A 21,087-nucleotide genomic window follows, 5' to 3' on the forward strand; every position below is an offset into this window, starting at 1 on the left:
GTATAAACGTTTTAAATTATTAAATATGTAAACCTACACTATCAAATTGCTCTAAAAATAAATCCATTTTGTAATATTACCAGTACCACTATTTTTTAAAGAAAAACTGCACATTAATTTAAACTTAAGAACTTCCCCATAAGCAAGTTCCTCTGCACGCATGAACTAATGCACTTGCAAAAGTTTGCCGGAAAGGAGGCGTCGATTGTCGTGAAAAAGCCGTGCGAAGAATGCTTCAGACAGGAACATGGGAATGGGTATTAACTGCAGGACTCCCGTTGTAAAAGTGAATAGAGAACAGTGGTTGATCATCATCTCATCGGGCAAGAAATTAAACTACCTGTCAAGAAAGTATTTGTCTAAAGTTTGCATAAACTAGAAGGAGGCAGTGAGTGTTTCCATACATGGCATCGTTTAACGCAGATGGTAAGTGCACCACTCGCTTTACGCTCTTGAAGCAGCCAAAAATAAAACAAAACACAAAGATTTAAGGTCTTTCGCTGTTTGATTTATCTGTCACGGACAGTATTCGTGTCGGCGGAACTTATTTACGTTTCTGCAAATGGGAAGTTAAAGAGAAAGGGGTGGAAATGCACATACTTATCATCATAGTACAAACATAATGAACTATCATTCGAAAGCTTGCCAAGTCATGCGGCTACATAAACTATGTGCCAGTGGTTCATATAATCATAACGCATATAGTGTTATAGCGTAATACGTCATCCGAAATACAGAATTCATTAGTGTATAAAGTATAAGTATCGAGTGTATAAGTAGACTTAAACTTTTACAAAACATAATGGCATTTCAGTGAATTTCAATTGCAATTTATTCATCAAAAACTGGAATCCATGAATGTATTTTTTGTTTCAGAGTGGCATTTAACAAAGCACAATGAATTTATCGCGTGGTGTGTTTACACTTTTTGCTTCCTCGAGTACCTACTGTAATTGCTCTTTTATCTTCCACTTCCTCTACGAAAGTTGTACTTATGTTTTATGTTCATTTAAGCTATTGAAAATAAGAGTGGAAGATGGATGACATAGATCTCCTTAAAGTTTCCTGACCAACAGTAAACTAAATCACATGTATTGTTAACAATAAGAATCTCAAAAGTTTGTAACAGTGAATTAGCTGCATGAATGTATTGCTGTTATCACACCTTTTAACCCGATGCTATTCATCTTCTAGAAAAGCCTTTTTTTTTACTCCGTCATACTTTTTTTAGCTTTCAGGTTAAAAAAAGAGTAATTTATTGCTTCTTGCATTTGCAGTTTCTGGAGCAACACAAGTAGTGGTCGAAGTTGGTCCCGATATTCACATTTGTGGAGTCTGCAAACATCAATACAACAATTTTGAAGCCTTCCTTGCCCACAAGCAAAATGGATGTCACTTGTCTACATCAGAGCCTCCTGCCCGCAGTATTGTGCACACTATTACAGGTAAATGTAAAAATTGAAGTTTAAAAATGTCATATTTATGTGAAAATATGCAGCACAGTTTTAAGATCACAAATCTTGTGGATTGCTAATTGTTCACTTAAAAAAGGAGCACATCTTTTGTTTGAAATGCTTTAGCAATATTAAACATCTCTAGCAAGGAGGTATAGCTCTGTGGGTGACAGGAGTGGGTATTATATGAATGCTAAGTTTTTGTTTGATATAAATGTTTTTCTGAAAAAAGTGGGCCTTTGTCTATATTTCTGTGAGATTTTCCAGGATGGTACATTAGGGTTGTGTTAAATATTGTTTTGTTTTTTGTCTGTGGCTGTTTGTGTTGTGTGTGTGTATGTGATTTAATTCTTTGATTCTTTCATATGAAGTACCACAGCAGAAACCACAGGCTTTGAAATAATTGTCACAAGGTGATGCATTAAAGCATTTATACTTAAACAAATCACAAAAGATCACTTTGATGTAGAAAAATGTCGGTGATGATCAAACTCTGAAAATGTTCGTCAGAAGTAAAGCTTTGTCGAAACCTGCTAACAACAGTGTTTTTTAACCAGTATGTTAAGTGCTTTGTGCTATGTTTTTTTGTATTTTCCACCCCCTCAATTAAATGACAGTTTAATGCAGAATGCACCATCATTTCTCTTACTGTAAACGTAAAGTCCCATAATGCCTAAATTTATGTCTGAGTGATAGTATTCCTTGTGTTACCAACATTGAACTGAAGAAATGTGATTTCATAAAAAACACCAGGAGTTCAGATTTGTATTTAAGTTGAATTAAAACTGCTAGTGTGAGGATATGGATATGACGATCTCCTGGTTGCCTGTCAGCATTATTGAAGGCAGGTTGGTTGTGAAATTATTTCTTAGAGAATGAGTTTAGGAGTCTCCCCTCCATCTGCTACATCTAGGGAGCCATTTTTGGACTGCAGTGGTTACAGTAGGAGAAATTCCAGAAAGAAGGAAAACGCATGTCAGCTAAATGATAGTAGTTTTCCATTGACATTTAAAATGATATGCATGCTGGGAGGTCATCCAGGGACTACATGTTGACATCGGACAGCTGAAATCTCCATCTTCTGTGAGGCAGTGAACATCTGAGGTGGTGGCAAAGACTGACTTGATGGAAAACCAGGTCTGTGGCGATATCGTGGTGAACGTTATGCTGACTGTTGGTTGTCCATACCAAGATGTGCGTCTATAGACCTGTGACAGCTCAGGGAGGAATCTCTTTTAACACAAGAACACTTTTTGTGCCAATCGAGGACAACTGTTCAGTGATACATTGACAGAGTTCAAAAGACAACAGTTTCTGTAAACCTGCAAGCCAGCCTGGGATTGTTTTCCAGCAGGATAGTGCAAGACCTCCCAGTCCTACAATTACAGTGCCACTATTACAAATGTTGAGGTCATCTTGTTGCCCAAGTTCAACTGTGCAACCAACTCGCCAGTGTCACCAGTAAGACAGCTGGAACTGGCCAGCCTTTGTCAGCAGACTGCATCTGTACAGGAAGAGTGGAGGAACAATCTTCAGCAGTCTTTTGAGAGACTAATCAGGTCTATATTCCAATGCTGTCCTGATTGTGTTAATGTACAGAAAGCCATAAACAGCGCTGATGTCTTAATGTTTTCATTTTAACCATGTAGCATGTTTCATGCTGAAAACGTATCAAGATTCTTTGATCTGTAATTTCATTCACATTTTCTGTGTTTTGGTTGATGTATTTGATTTAATCCACTAAGCATGAGTGTTGTATTTATTTTGTGCCATGTATGTGTAGCATAGCAAGAAGTTAGCAAGCTTTTATTATTCACAATTTACGACCAGAAGCAATTGGTGAACCCGTTTATATTATATGTTCATTTTGAGTGAGACTTCCTCCTCATTAAAATACAGATAAGAGGAGGTAAACATTTTGTGTAAGAAAACACAGAACAATTGATTTTTCATGTTTACCCCTGCTGGATCAGCAGTGGTCTTGTGGGTGTATTGGCTTTCTGGGAGCTAGATGTGTTGTACTTTAGAATTTTAGAACATTAAGTGATCCAAGATTTGGTTTACTATGAAAATAATTATTAATTGCATATATAGTGCTTTTTATCCCAGTGGATTCCAACATGCAGTATGACATAAGTCATTATGTTTCATCTGTAGTCACAGCAGATCAATTGACAAATTGTTTCAACAGTAGGGTTAAGGGAGAAACTTACTCTCCATCTTCCACAAAATTGTTGAACTCCAGTGTCTAATGGGCTAACGCCCTTATTCATTTGAACAGCGTCATGGGATCTGGAATGAAAAAGTTATCAGGAGCTTGGTTAAAATTCTCATCTGAAGGATGACACCTTTTACAACACAGTGTTCCTACTCACCATAGTGGAGCATTCGTTTGTTGGACATTTTGGTCTGGAATGAAGAGTAGCACCTACTGATCCACTAATACTATAGACCACAGAACCATGGAAAATAGAGGTATCTCACTACTGCCCAGGTCCAACAAATGAATTGTCAATGGATAGATGGCAAATTGTCAGATTTATTCAGAGCAAAATCTTGCAGCTGCACTCATTAAGTTGGTGCATGATCAGCACTAGTCTTGCAAACTGTGTGTCTATTTTTATTTAAACAGATTCCAGCTCAGAATTTGTTTTTGAAGAAACATACCAGGCTTGTTCTCCAAGAGGTGTCAAAAAGATCCAGACAAAAGCACCTAAAACACCTTCCAAAAAATTAAAACCTGCCCTAACTTCAAAGAAACTCTGCTGCTGCTTCTCAGGTTGGTAGCTCCGTTTTTATTGCCTGGCTCTGCATCCTTTCCATATTACTGAGTGGAGGCCTTGTTCCATGTCAACTGAGAAGTTTACCTTGTGGTTTCAAGTTACCTAGTTCACCCATTTGTAGGACTAAGCTTCTGGTATTTCTGGTAAAGTACTGAGGTTTTAGACTGGTATTTACCAAATGGTGGTGTACAATTTGTCACATACTTCCAGGATTGAGTGGGACAATGTATGCACTGATTACTGCACAACAGTAATGTGAGGTAACTTGGAGCTTTCACTGTTATCCCCCATCAGTGCTAACTCTCTTGTAGGCAACATGGGAAATGCATTGCGAGAAATGGCTGATGGGTCTAACAAGTTGGTCTTTTAGAGTATACACAATCTCCAACCATCCCAAGATGGATCAAGCTCCGTATTGGTAAAGTCAAGTTGATTAACAATTGGCATTTTCAGGGAGAATGTCTTTGGGGGGCTGTGATACCACTGCTCTGTATATAAATATTTCCAGTGTTATTTATCATTCTTATTACTAATAAAAGATGCCTCAGACAGAACCCAACTGTTAAAGCTGTAGCTGAAAATATGAGTACTTAATTTAATCCTTTTTCTGTTTGTTTTTATGCTACTTAAGTCTGCAGCTCCATAAACATGTATCTCCATAGGTAAATATGGAAGCATTTGTCTGGACAGAATTAATTAACATTTACTACTATGCATTGGAATGAATCACTGTTCATTAATATTAGTAATATTTATTTGACTGATGCTTTTATTTAAAGTGACTTGCATTTGTATCCATTTATGCAACTGAGCATTTTCCTAAAGCAATCTGAGTGTAGTACCTTGTACAGGAGTACAAAAGTGTTTCTCCTGGTATTTGAATCTTCAACCTTCCAGGTATGAGTAAAGAGTACTAGCCACACCTCCACACTGTTCGCAGTCTGTTGAACATCCAAAATATAGAAATGATAAATTAGTATGATAAGCCATATTAATCAAGCTAAAAGAGCTGGAGAATAACAGATTCAAGTGAAGCATGGTAGGAATTTTCCCTATAAGCTCCTTTCATTGTTTGTTGTAATCTGTTGACCGTTGCTCTCTGATCTGATCTGTTTTTAGGTTGTTCCTTCAAAACGCAGTATGGTCAGAAAGATATGGAAAGACATCTTAAAACCCACACTGGTAAGACTGTTTTTCCAAAATATTACACATATAAGGAAGGTAGTGTTCATTAGATATTCCTTTTTAAATTTTGCACACTTTTATATGCTTTCCAGATCAATTTAATTACAGTGTCACCTGTCTTAAAAATCAGAAAAGTCTGAAAACCCGATAGTTGGACCTTAGGGAAGGATAGTAATGTAAAATTTGTGACGTGCACAACACTTATAAATTCCATTCTTCTTTTACTTTCATTCAGTTTGTGATTTTTCATAATTGTGTTATCTGAAAAAGGAGTATAGTAAATGAATGTGCACAAAGCACAACATTTATTCCAGTATTGTGTGCAACGTGGGCAATACTTTGTGTGGTACATAACAAGTAAGGACAGGATAAGGCAGTTCACAGAAGTCATTTGGTAATCACAATTTTTTTTTAATTCTATATTTAACCTTTTGAGTTATAAGAATCTTTATAACTTTTACTTTCTTTCTGTAGAGAAAAGGAGGACATCAGAAAGTGCTTTGTAATTATTTAATGCCAAATTGACCAAGAATGTGTGATTCTACTTTACCTGAACTTGTTAATAAACGTTTCAAATGCATGTTGGGTCCTCACAATCCTAATTCCAGCCCTGGTGTTTTTGTCTCCCTAACCCTGGAAGGTGAGAAACCCTTCCAGTGCGAGGTGTGCAGCAAGAGATTCAGCCGGAGGGACAAACTGACCATGCACAGCCGCTCGCATACGGGAGAAAAGCCGCACAAGTGCAAACACTGTGCGTACGCCGCAGCCGACAGCAGCAGCCTGAAGAAGCACCTCCGCATCCACTACGACGAGCGCCCCTTCAAGTGCCAGATCTGCCCCTATGCCAGCCGCAACTCCAGCCAGCTCACCGTACACCTCCGCTCGCACACCGGTGAGCTCTGGGCACGATCGGAGCACTCCCCTCGGTTCCTTATTTAGCCGGTGCTTTCATTCACAGCCACCTGGCTACCAAAGAGCTTCTGTACTGTAAAAAGTTACATAGTTCGGGAATTGCATAGTGTAGAATGATTCAGCGTACATAAACATTCAATATAAATAAATAAGGAACAAGTTAATGTACTTTATTCCGTGCTGAAAAAAAGAAAAGAAACACAATGTTTCTGCTGTGGAGCCTTCTTCGGGTGACACTCAAGGAAAGCTCCACAGCTGAAACATTGTGTTTCTTTTCTTCTCTTTTCAGCAAGAAATAAACCTTTCCTTGTTCCTTTGCAGCCTATGCATGCTAAAATAGCTACCTTCTTGAATACAAATAAATGTCTGTCCAAAAGCATACAAAACACAGCAATGATAATAAATTACTTTACTAGTAGTAATTAAATTGTACCTCTCTGACCTCTCCTACATGATGCAGAGAAAAGTCCCATATAGGGCATCTTAAACTCATGCTGAGTGTGAGAAGGGACAGGTTTCACAAAAACGAGGTTTCGGATTCACTGTTATTGTAGACTTTGAATGGAATTCCAAAGGGAATGCACCATCTTCTCTCAGTAAATGATTGAAATTCCCCACTGGGCTTATCATCTTCCTTGTGCCTCAAGAGACCGGGTAGATTAGTCTTTCTCTGAAGCCGAGGTAGTTTACAAATTTAATTCTATTTTCCAGCTAAATCTTTAGCGGTGAATTGCACATAAGCCACTTGCCTTTTCACATATGTTTTTTTTTAATATGCCATATATAAACTTATATCTAATGTACTAAGTGTTGAATTGTTAGTTAAATTAGGTGCTCGGTAGATCAAAAATCTCAGCTGTTACTGCTCATCCCAGCCTGGTTATAGGTAAAAAAGATTTAAGAAATGAAGGGCCACCATGTTACTAACATTAAGTATTGGCAGTGCCGAAGTTCGGTAATGGAGGCGGCAATTAGGGCTCTGCAGGTGATACTTTTGTTCATTCATTTTCTCTGATTGCTTCATTTCCTCTGATCGCAGGAGATGCCCCTTTTCAGTGCCATCAGTGTGAAGCGAAATTCAAAATCAATTCCGACCTCAAGAGGCACATCCGGATCCACTCCGGGGAGAAACCGTACAAGTGCGAGTTCTGCGACTATCGCTGCGCCATGAAGGGTAACCTGAAATCCCACGTCCAGATCAAGCACGGCACGGAGAACTCCTTCAGGTGCTCGGAGTGTGACTTCCAGTGCGGGAACAAGACGGCCCTCCGCCAGCACTCGCGCGAGCACCAGCCCGCGCAGCCCATCAAGTGCTTGAAGTGCAGCTACTCCTGCTCCAGCAGGGGGGCCCTGAAGGTGCACGAGAGGATCCACTCGGAGGACCGGCCCTTCAAGTGCGACTTCTGCACTTTCGACACCAAGCAGCGCAGCAACCTGATCATCCACAAAAAGAAGTTTCACTCCGACAAGGTGGAGGAGAGGCACGGCAAAGGTGCCAAGGGGGAAGAAGGCCAGAGGCAGGTCAGTTCCCGCTACCGGGCGAAGCTGGATGCTGCCCGCGCCTTCCGCTGCGATGCCTGCGATGCCTCGTTCGTTCGTGAGGACTCCCTGAGGAGTCACAAGAAGCAGCACCGTGACGCCCAGCTGACTTTTCTGCAGCTCCAGATGAACCCCAGGGATCCTTCGTGCCCGGAGTCTCCGATCCGTCAGCTTCAGATGCCCTTGCATTCCAACCAGGTGTCCTCCTATGGAGACGCCCAGTTAAAAATCATTGTCGGCCACTCGCTCGGCCAGGATGGCACGTTTGTTCAAGCAGCAGTTGATGTGCAGCAGCCTAAGGGAGACTCTGTGCTCCTGAATTCGGATAACCAGGGAGAAGGCAGTGCCAATTCTATGATACAGCAGGTCAATTTGTTAACACCCGTCCAGCACATGGTACCTCACAATGAGGTCCCCATGGAGCACCAGACGGTTCTCCTGACACACATTGCTCCCAGTTCAGAGGACTCTCTCCACCAGGCTCTGATCCAGACCACATCAGTGACCTCTCAGGACTCCAACAACGGCCAAACCTTCATCACCACCTGCTCGGACCTCGAAGGCCTGAATGCCTTGATTCAGGAAGGAGGCACAGAAGTGACTGTAGTGACGGAAGGAAATCCCAGCTCTTCCGTGCCGTCTTCTATAACGACGCCTTCAATCATCTCCCCACCTTTGCAAGACTTGACTTCGAAGCAAGCTGTTGTTGTTCACAGTGACTCCACGTCCAATGAAGGCGGCAATCTCATGGTTCCCAACATCAGTATAAGCACTCAGGGGGTCATAATTCATAGTCTACCTCTTGTTGTTTCAGCAGCTCAGCAGCAACAGTCCTTAGACCAGCTTTCCTCTCAGAACATCTATTCAGACCCTCATGGTACTTCCACAACTATAACCTTGCAGTAGAATTAAAGCATTTCAATTGCGGGCAATAGGTTTTCTGTATGCAACAGCTGTGTGCAGTCCTATAGTTGATATTATTAGTCTTGGACAATTGACTATTTTTGGCATAAATTTCTGCAAAAGGTAACGGTTAAATTTCTGCAGAAGAGAATATAAGTTTCAAATGTCAATGTTGTTTGATCTGAAGCTCGGTGAGGAATGCACGCAGTATTAGAAACTTCCTGTCAATGGGGAAAAAATGCATCCATTTTCAAAATGTTGTGCCTATGTTGTGGAGTTTTAACTTCAAGAATAGCTCCATGCATGTTATAACCAACTGTGATTTAAATTATTAAATCCTTCCTCTGTTTTAACTTTGTTGTGCCCCCCAAGGACAATTAGCTTTGTTTATTTATAGACCTTTTCTGATCATTAAAATATTTCCAACCTGTAATATCACAAAAGACCACACTAGCCACTTTACGTTATGTTACTTAATATCGGAAGCTCGAATGCCAAGTTTATTTTTATTAACATCGGTGGCAGTTCGCTCTTCCCTTTTTACATCTTGTAAAATAAAAGCAATCAAAGCTATTCTCAGATTGGCAAGTTAGCTTTTTCAAAGAAGATAAATGTCCAATTATATATGCATACTATTCAGGAAAAAATAAGGAAGGAGATATGGTTACGGTCAAAGTCTGCTGCTTTCTTGAGAAGGTTTATGTGAAATAAAAGCTTTATTTTAATGAAGATATGCACAGGCTGGGTGCTTGTAACCAGACGAATCCAGCTTTTAACCATACTTAAACTCTGTGCACACAAGAACATGATGCCAAAGGCAGAAATGAGCAATGATATGATAGCATCAGTAGAATCTGTTCTCCTTATTTAATATAAATTTATAATTGCCAATTACTATTTTTATTGCCACCAGAGTTTGGAATCTCCAGCTGTGTGGGTTTTTCACGTCTCTATAAGACGTGTTAAGATCAGAACCCCGCACCCTTGCACAAGCCTGACGAAGTGTAGGAAGGCTCCTCCAGCCCGCCCACCTCCAAGCCACTCATCGTTTAACACATCACAGGCTCCACATCCCCGTAAAATACCCTCAGGTTCGATTGGAAGAGAGGCACGTCCCTCACTGACAGCGCTGCCGGTGATTGCCACCCATGCCATGGCAGAGCTCAACTCATTTTGTGCCAGATGCTCGGGGAATCCAGGTGGCATTCGGTTACTGAACTGAGGCAGGCTCGTACCCGTGACGCCTAGGTCATAGAGCTCAACTAGCACTGGACAAGCACCTCTACCATTTGCCCCACTTGGAAGGCTAGACGCCTTTCTGCTGACCACCCTTTTGGCTCTGGACAGTGCACAGTGCTTGATTGATGCTGTTGCAAAGCTGGGGCAGCATGAAAGAAACAGAATTCAGTTTTGTTTTTGTGCATTCATTGCTCATCAGCTCAGGATCCGTGCGATTAGGTAACAGATCACTGTCTGTCCTAATAAGAATTAGGACTAGAGCTAGAGGTAATTTGGGAATTGGGAACTCGCTGTGTCTAACCTTAGTGCTATTACACTAAATGTGTAAGCATAAAGTTCCAAATGACTTTTTACCTTATAGCGTGTCTCTTCCTAGGGTAATTTTTAGGAGGACCAGAAATTAGTACTTTGTATCTCTTACAGACGGTCCTTTCAGCATTTTTGTTCATTGATTACAAGTTTACAATTCTTAACAAGGATGGGGCACTTCTCTCTTATTGTGTTTGTGTCACTGAATTACAAATATTGCTGCAGATTCATCATCTTGCGCTATAAAATTGTATTTGGTGTGAAGCTTTTATATTCACAAAATGAGTGTGGATCAAGCTAACAATGTTTCTGCACTTTGGTCTCTTTCAAGAAATATTTGAATGACACAGGAAGTGATAACTATCTAGCGCCAGTATTTTACTGCAGTTGTGTTCACTGCTGAGCAAAATTCTTTTGCATTGTTCTGCTGTTTTCGCTCATGTTTTTCGATCCTTATGCAGAAATCAATTGAAGATCGACATGGAATTGTAGGTTTCAGCCATTTTGTTTTCAGCAAACAGGTAATCCTGATATATGTTTTGTAGAACACTAGTGAGGCCATTTAGGCCTAAGGATGTATAGAGAGAAACAAATTATGTGAAGGATGAGGATCACCTGCCATTCAGTCATCAATTAAATTTCATTGGTACACGTGATGGACTAGCTGCTAATGCTTCATTGTGGTTTCTCATGTGTAATTCACCATCTGTCATGATTCCATTTTTAAACTTTTCAATCAATGTGAATTAAAGATTGCTAAATGATAAGCTTGGTTTCTTCTGACCTGCACTAGGCTGTATTAGTAACTATCAAAGATGTTATAATAGTAAAATACCCTGGTGAAGGCTTTGAGATGATTGTTGACTGTCATATTATTCACACAGGGTTAGCATTGCCGACTTCAGTGCTGGGCCCTGGGTTCTATTCCAGACCAGCAATGTTATCTGCATGGAGTTTGGATGCTCTCCCTGTGTTTGTGTGGGTTTCCTCCCATAGACCAAAGACATGCTGGTAGGTTAATTGGCTTCTGGGAAAATTTGGCCCTGGTGTGAGTGTGTGCATGTCTGTGTGATCGGTGATGGAACTGGCTTTCCATCCAGGGTGTATCCCATTTTGCACCTGCTGCTTGCCTGAAGAGGTTCCGGATCCCGTGACCCTGAATTGGATGAGGTGCTTAGAAAATGGATGGATAGGTTAATCAAAGGAATACTTACAGGTGTGAATGAATATGACCCTTGTACTTTCTGGCATTCAATTACAATAAATATGACTTTGCTCTGTGAGCAATTCTTTTTTTAAGATGCTTTATGCTGTCTGTAACTCATTCTGATATTTTTTGTTCCCTGATATGTTTCATCAGGGGTAGGAATTGAGCTGGAGGCAGCTGTGCGTTGGGAAAACTTGAATGTTTTGAGACTCTTGCATGGCAGCATATACTTGTATTGACTAAGTTCCAGAAAACTATAGAAAACATACTGTCTGTATGCCTGAGACAGGGGAACATTTTGTCATTTTAAATTTTCACTGCTTTAGCAGTAAGTAATCTTTTCATTTGGGATGCTGAACTTTGCATTTCACACTTTTCCTGAAAGGCTTCAGTTAGACACATTATTTTGTTTCATTTAATGATTAAACTGCTGATATACAGTATGCATATGTCATCATTTACCATTAATGACCTTGCCATAGGTGGTCCCATCTAAAAGTGACACCTAAATGTCACTTTTTACATTATTGTCCTGTAGTCCACTGCAAGGTTGAAATAGCTGTAGTAATTTTAAATATACTCCTCATTTAGATGCTTTAATATATATGGTAGCATAACATGATTGGCATTTGAACCTTCCGTCCGCTTATTGACAGCACATAGTGAAGATCACGTGCTGTACGTTGTTATTTTGCATTTGTCTCCATAAAAATAACGCAGTGGCTGATTTTTGTTTAATCTAAGCAAGGTATCCGTTTCAGGGTAAACTAGTCTTAGTTCATGGAAAGTTTTCCATGAAGAAATGGTGTAACTGATAACTACCATGTAAAGGTGTGTATTTTTATATACAAAAATGTTGGTGACAAAAAAGCTGATCTGTCATCTTGGTGTTTGTGTGGGAAGGTAAGTGTGAACAGGTAACTGTCATCAAGTTTGATTTCTATCTTGCACTCTACCCATGACAGAAATATGTCTGTTTTTACACCAGTCTCCTTCACCAGTTACTTGTTGCAAATTTATTTCAGGCAGACTGCAGCTCATTTCAATTTTGCAGCCTTAGTAGTTTTTTTTTTCCCTTGTTGCAAAACCCCTTACTGTGAAAACATTCTTTTTCAAAAATACCCAAGGTTCGAAAAGTTGATCCGGAAATGGTTTTGTCACTTTTGCTTCCTCTCCGCTGTCGTGAGTTTGAAACCCTGCTGAGATTGCACAAATGCTTGTTTGTGTGATGCCAAACTAATTTGTAGCAGTAGTTTCTGCAGTGTTTTAAAAATTGTAGTTTCTGCGTGGACTCCCTTTAATTGTATTGTATTTAATTGTATCTATTAAAACTGCTTTGCTGAAGCTCCTGCGTTTCAGAACACAGTGTGTGGTATACCATTAAAGACCAACAGGGGGTGCTGAGACTCACTGTATTATTCTGCTATTGGGCTAGGAGTCTAGATCATCTTCAAAGTGGAGCTTGCGTTGTTTAGCAGAGGAGAATGCATAGGCAGGCTGCAATTTGCTGCAGATAAGATCCCCTCTGCACCTGGCAGGCACAACATGGGCTGCTAGTGTAACTGCAGCCCAGCTAGAGCTCAGTAACATAACTGTCATGGTTTGTTAGTATGCAAAAATGGATTTCCTGACTTTCGAGGAATGCAACCAAGATTCGTGTCGCAGGACTGAGGGGTTATCTTGCGCTGCTGTTGGATTGGTAACAAGAGCACCTCAACCAGAGAGCCGTGTTTTGCTAGATGGACAGGAAAGATAAGGCTGTGGCAGGCAGTTGTGTCAATGAGGGGCCCCAAGGCTGGCCAGCCGCTTGGCGTCGGCTTCAGGAAGATAACCTGTTCCCCGTTATGGTGAGGGTGCGGAACTGGGGATACAGTTAGTTGCATGGGTTTCGAACGCAGGTCTTCAACATTGCGCAAAGCTGTTTCACGCCGGCTTTCAACAGCAGCAGCTCGGTTGCTGTCTGCGCAGGTGTATGCAGTCACCCCAAAGAAAGGCCTGGCCTTTGCTGTTATTGTGTTTTTAGGGATTGTTTTTAAACCTGCCCCGGTCCTTTCCCTTCTCTTCACCAGTTTGATCTTCTTCGTGAGGTTTGTAGTTCCTTTCAGAATCCTCCAGAAATGGGCACGAAACAAAGGCTCATTTTGAGAGCTCCTATACTGCGATATATACACATGAAACATTTTTTGCAACCCTTATTTGTGAGGGATCATTTTTGTCTAAAAATATTAAAATCATATTCTCACCAGTAAGACAGGGCCTTAAGATAGCTCTCATGTATATCTTTATATGATATATTTGATTGTCTTGCTTGTTTTATCAGCTTATACCTGTTTGCCATGACTTCAATAAGAATTGAAATATATAATTAGACATTTCAGTTAGTGCTGTATGTCAGGGGCAGTTCAACGGTGAGAACTAGATAGATGGACAAGATACTAAGCTGGAAATATGATTTTGTGGCTGGTCCCCCTTCTATATTAGTCTTTTCTACACCAATGCATCAGCTTGTAGTTACCAGTGCTCCTCTTCAAATGCCACCTGAAGTAAGATACGTTTCTTTCATATGAGATGTAGAAATATTACACAAAGATAACATTTGAGCTGGGTATTGTGTGTTTCCTGTTGTTAGCTGATGGACAGAGATAACATGCTTGTGGGTAGTGGAGGTCAAGCTTGGCTTTCCTTTATTGCAAAAATATCTGCGTTTTATTCGCTTTCAATAACATGTTCAAATGGCCTCGGCAGTACAAAGAAATGTGTTCAATGTGCACTTCTAATTTCTTCATAATTGTGTGTCAGGGCTTGAGATTCAGTTTTCTTTAAACTGTTATTACAATTATTTAGGTACAAACACATGCGCTTCTGGCTTCAGAAGACAGGCAAAAGTTATTCCAGCTTGCAAAGTTTCTCTTAAACATCACAGCTATGTTTGTTTCGGATTTTACTTTTATATCTGCATCACTCCTGTGTTCAGAAAGGCTGTATAGATTATTTTGTTGATCTTGTTTTTACTTCCTGTCATTTTTTCAACTTTGTTACATCCTGCTTTCAGTACTTATAGTAAGATGACAACTCCTTTTGAAAACTCTCTTCTGAGATTCATGGATTTTATCTTCACTAGTAATAGCTCTTCAACTGCTCCTCATCTGCTGCTTGTCAGCTTTTGTGAACCTTCTGAAAGTTGACTATAAATCTCGGAGAAAAAGGAACACGAGTAATGACATTTTGGTGTCAAAATAAAACGGTAGAATTTACCTAACACACAGAGACCTCTGATGTTTAGTGTACTGTGTAACATTAGCAGGAAAAAATAAATTCACAATACATTGGCCTGGAGTTAAGTTCTACAGAGATCTACAGTGCAGAAAATCACATTCATATATCTGGTTGTCTCTAAAGGCCTGAAATGAAACTTCAGGCAAATGCTTGACGCTGTACACAATGATAGCATCTGTGTTCATAACAGACACAAACAGACACAGCTTGAAAGGACACAAGTAGAAAAGGTTTGTCTTATTTTTAATTTAGCTGATTAACATCCATTATTAAGGAAAGGATTCATCAAAGCCTAAACTTTATAGCTAGCAGTCTAAAATTATTCACTCATTTTTATTAATGGAAGATCTCAGTTTATAACAGTACAATTATCCTAAGTTGGTAAAGAATTCAAAGAAAACATTAAAACTTTTTTTTATTTCACTCCAATCAGTTGTCAATTGGTTTATTATTTCAATTATTTTCCTGCTTTCTGCTTTAATTTGATCAATTATTTTAATGTCTTGCAGGAACACCTGTTTCTGACACAAAGAGGACGATTGTCTGTTTTCCTCATGTTGACAGCTGTTCTTGGAATCGCAAGCTAAGAGGTAGAATGAAAACCTAACAATAAAAAGTTAGACATTTCATTATAAAAAACAGCATTGCTTTATTTCACACTTTAATTGACACTCTTGCTTGACATTACTAATTGTTTAACCGTGTTCTGAGAAATATTTATCTCACGTTGTAATGTATATCAAACATTTCAGTTTGAAAACACAAACGTATAATATAATGCAGACTGCAAATACACTTGACCAGTTTAAGGAGTATGGACACCTTGTAATGTTAATTATACTATGCGGTCCAGCATTTGGTTTGATGGTACATTATGCTGAAATCTAAGTCAACTGCTTTAACAACAATAACATAAAACATTCAAGAATATTTGTCTTGAATGTGAAGTGCATTTATACTGAAAATAGGTCTATAATTATCCCAACTAACAATTTAAAGTACGAGTGCATCAGCATTTTCTTTTTTCTGGTAGCCAATATAGCAGTAAATTTTAAATAGTTTTGTTTTTACTATATGGGATCTGTGGCCACTTTGGGAGATGTTCTTAGCTATGTTTGATAAATGGGTTTTTTATGATAAATGGGGCTTTTTTTGTTTTTAAATATGTAAAACTAGTCTGTAAACATAAATTCTTGATCGGAGTCATTTTTGTCAGACTGCTTTGCACGGATAGAGTAATAGTCTGGTGTACATCTTGAGTCAGCACTGTGGACATCAGGCCTAAAACGTCTGCTGAGCTGCTCGATTTCAGAAGTAAATGTAATTGCTTCCACAACTGACATTGCAATACTTTAATCTCCGCCTGCTGTTTCCTATTTGTGTTTTCCTCACAAATGTGTGATATCTCTTAACCTCACATTAAATGTGATAGCAATATCGTTCAGTGGTCTCAACATCATATTGTGCTTGAATTAGAGTGAAAAGTGAACTGCAGTTTGAAGTTGAATATATTAGTACATCTTGTGTCATCTAGGAATGATGCATACTTGTATGAATCAACTGTTCATGTGTGATCGTGGCAGAGAATTGAATATGTTGCTTTGTAGTAAGTAAAAGAGATGACAATAAGGCTTGGTTTGAGGAGTATAGATTCAGGGAAGGGTGGAGGGTGGATGGCTCCATGTCAGCATTTCACGGGGGGTCTTGAAAGGTCAATGTCAAGCCCTGCTTGTGAGTGTGTGGAGCTCCCAGAGATCATCTGGAGAGCTGGCAGTGAGCAGTGCATGAGGGGCCTTCAAGGCACAATTAGAGGAGATGTCAGTGTCAAATATCCGCTTACAGCCAGCCTGAGGTACACCAAAGTAACAGAAAGGTTAGGAGAGGTGGGAAGACAACGTGCAAAGGTTACTGATAAAGAGCTTAAGCTTATAAGGTTACTGATGACAACCGGTGACCAACCTTTGAGCATCCCTTTTGCAAATACTAAGACAATATAGCTTTTGCATAAAACTTGCCGTCCATACAATCTCAGTTGAGTGTATGAGACCAAGACTGAAAAGCAACTGTACACCTAAGAAATATGCATCACATAGCTGTAATATGCATAAATCACTGAACTGCCACATTGCTCAAGGGCGAAGGTTTGACAGAAAGTCTTGTGGTTGACTATTTTCAGGTAAGACAGCTTACATTAATTACTAATTGGCTTACACAGGAATGGAAACTGTGAAGTCTTCAAAATAACAGATTGGCTCTGATGTGAAAAACAGCTGGTTGCAATTTTCCTCCATGACTGTGGATTCCCTACAAGTTATTTAGAAGTCTGTTACTGCCTAAAAGGAGCCCTTGTGTTTCCTACAAGGAGAACAGCTAAATTGCTACCGTACTAACAGGTATTAATCGCTCACTGGTATTTAGTAATGATGGCAATAAAATTAACATTCTTATAATGTAGAAGGATAACAGAAAGGTATATAATAATCATTATAAAATGCCACTGAGCTTCATATAACCTGGTGGCTTTATTTCAAAGCTAATAAATTGAAGTACAGTGAACTATGCAGTAGTTTCGAAGGGCATTTCCCAGCATGTTGTATTCCAAGATGACCAGGCCAGGTTTTCCTCACTGGTTATAATGTGGAAAAGGCAAGGGTAAAATAACCTGTTCCATTTCAGGGAAATCTATTCATCATTCAGGTAATTTTATTATCTTAAGTTCAGGTAACGGTTATTAGTTATCCAGTTAACTAATAACTTAAGCGTTTAGTTATCTTTCTCCTCATACCTTCCCTATTTGGAATCAGCCACTGCTAATCGACTTGTCTCACCGCTATTATAGCATGTACCCAGGTACCGGAACAAGGACCACACAGACAGTTTTATACCCTGCGAGGTCTGACGTGCCTTACAGCCTGTTAGCTTTGGCTGGAGGAGCGGTGCAGCTCTCTGACAGCACTGCATGCATGCTGGCATGTGGCCAGTCCTCTGCAGTGCCGTTGCTTGGGAAATGGAGTATTAAACACATACAACCCCAGCGTCTGCACACTGCCCCCAGGGAATCCTGGTCACACACAGCTAATGCTAGAGGTCAGGCTCAGACACAAGATATCTGAACTACAGGGCTCAAAAAGATCACCAATCCAAATGCCATTACCAGACTTAAACTAAAAATGATTCAGTTCTTTCAGCCTGTCAGAGTAGAACATTTCTTTAAGACTGGGAATATACAATGTTGTTGTTCTCTAAACATTTTCCATAGTTCCACAGCAGCCAAACATGTATGTACTAACATATGGTGACCAAAATATTCTAAATTAATTCTTCTTAGTACATTGTACAACTTAAACGCAACATTCCTTGGTTTAATTTCTTCTGATGTCTTCTGAAACAATGCAAGTATTTGTGAGTGACACAATAATATAAGAATGGGGCAAGCCTCTTGACTACATAGTCATTGTGAATGAGAACTTGTTCTCAACTGACTTATCAGATTAAATCAAGGGCTATATTGTCATGTTGTAAGATGTAGGAACAAAGACTTTACTATGTAATTTGTCCAAAACACCTGTAGATGGTGCTGGATGCCCAAATGATTTGTTGTCCCACTGAGGGATAGTGATGTTTGCTGTAACCTAAAGTTAGAAAGCATTGATTTTAAATAGAAAATTGGTTAAACCTTCCCATTGTAATTGCACAAATAAAAAACTGGCAGAAATATATATTTGTTTTCAGAAAGTGCCGCTTGTGTCTATGGTTGGGAGAATGGCATGCTCTGTTATTTAACAGATTGAGTAGAAAGTATAAAGAATCTAAATCCAATCTTTTATTAAAGGAGATTTCTTTGTTCCACTGCTTATTTACAATGCCATTCAGTATAGTTACAGTGAAAAGAAAACAAAACAGATGTACATTCATGATGGTATCTGTCTGAAAACAAAAATACACAAAAATCAACATTAACAACTAGGAAAAAGAAGTTTTGCAATAGTCATTCTTCGAAATCCCATTCAGAACAATGAGTGAGAAATGTAAAAACTATTATCTGATGAATCCCTATGATTTATTATCTACTGCCTGCGAAGGCTAATCCTAAGAATGTTTATGGGGAAGGCACACATCTGTAGCCCTCTAGCTGTGTAATCATAGGTACTCTTTACCCCTAGTGTGGTCCATGCTTTAGCAGAAAGCCTCTTATTTCTGGTAAGGATCACAGCAGCTAGGAGTGCCCAGAAGCACAGGTCATAAGGCAAGACTTCACCCACGACGATGCCAGTTCACCCCAGGGAACGCATACTGTATACAGTATGCCTGTATGCACTCGTGTGGAAAATTTGGAGATACAATTCAGACCCTCCAGCATGTCTTTGAAAAGTGGAAGGAAGGAAACCTGGAAGGAAATCACACGGAAACGTGCAAACTTTGTGTGCAAACTCCACACAGAAGGATCCTCAGTCCAGACTCGAACCCAAGAGCCAAGAGCTGTAAGGCAGCAGGGATCGCCACCTTGCCAGTATACCTCCCATTTGTGTGATTCACATTAGCAAAAAAGAGCTTGGAGCTACGTAGAAAATCAAAAGCAGAGGCCACCTGTGCTGTTAAAAGATTCCAAGAAGTATGTTTAATCACATATATACCTACACACTTGCCATAAAAACAAATCTCTAGGTATTGGTCAGTTTTACTATCTTATGTCTTAGTTGTATGCTGATAGATGAGAAGACACCCCCTCCCTTTCCTTGTCCTTGTGGCAAAAAAATCATTTGGATTGTCATGCAAAGTCATCCAGCCTCCTCTGATGTTGCCGAAATTTAGTTTGGATACTTCGCTTGAAAGAGACAACAGGATGTTTCTAATAAACTCATGGCATGCTACAGTGGGCTTTTTGGGACCTTCCTTCCTCTGTTTGAGACGTCATGCTTTGAATAGGGTCATAAACACCTCAAAGAAAATACAATTTCCAGTCTGCAGCTGCATAAAAGCAGTGCTGTTCAAAATACTCAGCCTAGGAAATGAATGGTCACAGGACAGGCATAAATGGGAGAATTCAAGGGGACCCTTTCAAACTCCTCTGAAGTAGAAATATTGAATGTCAGTGATGCTTTACCTGAATAATGCCAGAAGCCATTAAAACCCTTTCATAAACACAACACGATAAAACAACAGGCATAAATACCACATAGCAAAGCAAGAATTCATAGAAAGACCAGGACCACTGTTCCCGAGCTGCATCCAAAGAAAGTCCTTGTCAGCTTTTAAATCCTTAATGGACTCCTTCATTTTCACCTGACTTCTCTCTACATCAGTTCTGCTTTTTGCTTTCAGCTAACCATGTGCCTAAAGTGTAATTTACACAAATGGCTGTATTGGATTATCCATGCTCTCTTATTGTGTCGATTAGTTTAAATGAAGTAGTTATGGTGTTGTTTTTTTAGCATCATTTAAGTATAGTGTTACCAATATCTCTTTTCTGATTTAGGAAATACCATACAGTATAAACTTTATCCCACCCAACAATAGCAAATAAAATATCTTGGCAGAAGCTGTCAGTTTCTGTGTGTCTACAAACTGGAAAGCCTCCTGTATGTTTTCAGTTTGGCAATGATTGGCAGCTTGTTTTGAATTTTAGACTAAGGTCTAAACAGCTCAGATGCATGCAAGATGTCTGACATCAGTAATTTAGTCCATCTGCACAATATCTATAACTATCAGATTTTCATTCACTTTGTAGACAATGGTGGAGAAATCTTTGCTCCTGATGCAACACTTGTTTTACTGCTCTCAAATGATCTTCAAACTACATTTTCAAATAGATTATTATTTTTGTAAAACAATCCCCATTAGTTACATGTGCAGTAGTATTGTTCTTACATCGAACAAATTTAGTTATACTGTAGTATTGCACTAACATTCTGAAAGATGTGGTGAAGAAAATAGCTTCCTCAGCAGGATTGGTGATTCAGAAGTCTATGTGGGTTTACTGTTATTTTATGTCTGGCAGTGCAGTACCAGAAGTAAATGGTTATTGTTGCTTCTCCGTATCTGCACTCCTGACGAAAATTCTGAAGCAGCAAAAAACTCCAAGATAAGTGCATTACTGTCATTCTGACACCAGATCTATTTATGCTTGGTGCATGAATCAATAATGAATGGTGGTTCATGCCTTGAACATTAAAACATTTCAAAAATTTCCAGAGCATTATTTTCAGTATGTCCTTACCACATTGACTTAAGGGGCAGGAATAGCTTCTGCACCTTCATTGGGGGCATCAGAGTTAGTCAT

The 21,087-nt window shown here is 39.5% G+C and overlaps 1 protein-coding gene across 3 annotated transcripts; it reads left to right on the forward strand.

Moving 5' to 3' along the window:
• Nucleotides 1-214: 214 nt before the first annotated feature.
• zfp64 (zinc finger protein 64 homolog (mouse)) lies at nucleotides 215-11,087 on the forward strand. 3 transcript variants are annotated; one of them, XM_088937701.1, is made up of 6 exons: nucleotides 215-426; nucleotides 1,278-1,445; nucleotides 4,087-4,655; nucleotides 5,357-5,419; nucleotides 6,063-6,314; nucleotides 7,374-11,087. In XM_088937701.1, exons 4-6 carry the CDS (start codon nucleotides 5,392-5,394, stop codon nucleotides 8,777-8,779), a joined length of 1,686 nt encoding a protein of 561 aa, XP_088793827.1. In that variant the 5' UTR covers nucleotides 215-426; nucleotides 1,278-1,445; nucleotides 4,087-4,655; nucleotides 5,357-5,391; the 3' UTR covers nucleotides 8,780-11,087. The 3 variants fall into 3 exon arrangements, with proteins under 3 accessions (XP_088793827.1, XP_088793825.1, XP_088793828.1); XM_088937699.1 differs by having other exon boundaries at nucleotides 242-426; nucleotides 4,087-4,233; XM_088937702.1 differs by lacking the exons at nucleotides 215-426; nucleotides 1,278-1,445 and adding an exon at nucleotides 1,476-2,591.
• The last annotated feature ends 10,000 nt before the right edge of the window (nucleotides 11,088-21,087 follow it).

The sequence above is a fragment of the Atractosteus spatula genome, chromosome 19 (genome assembly GCF_055471065.1).
Source record: "Atractosteus spatula isolate fAtrSpa1 chromosome 19, fAtrSpa1.hap1, whole genome shotgun sequence".
Classification (NCBI taxonomy): domain Eukaryota; kingdom Metazoa; phylum Chordata; class Actinopteri; order Semionotiformes; family Lepisosteidae; genus Atractosteus; species Atractosteus spatula.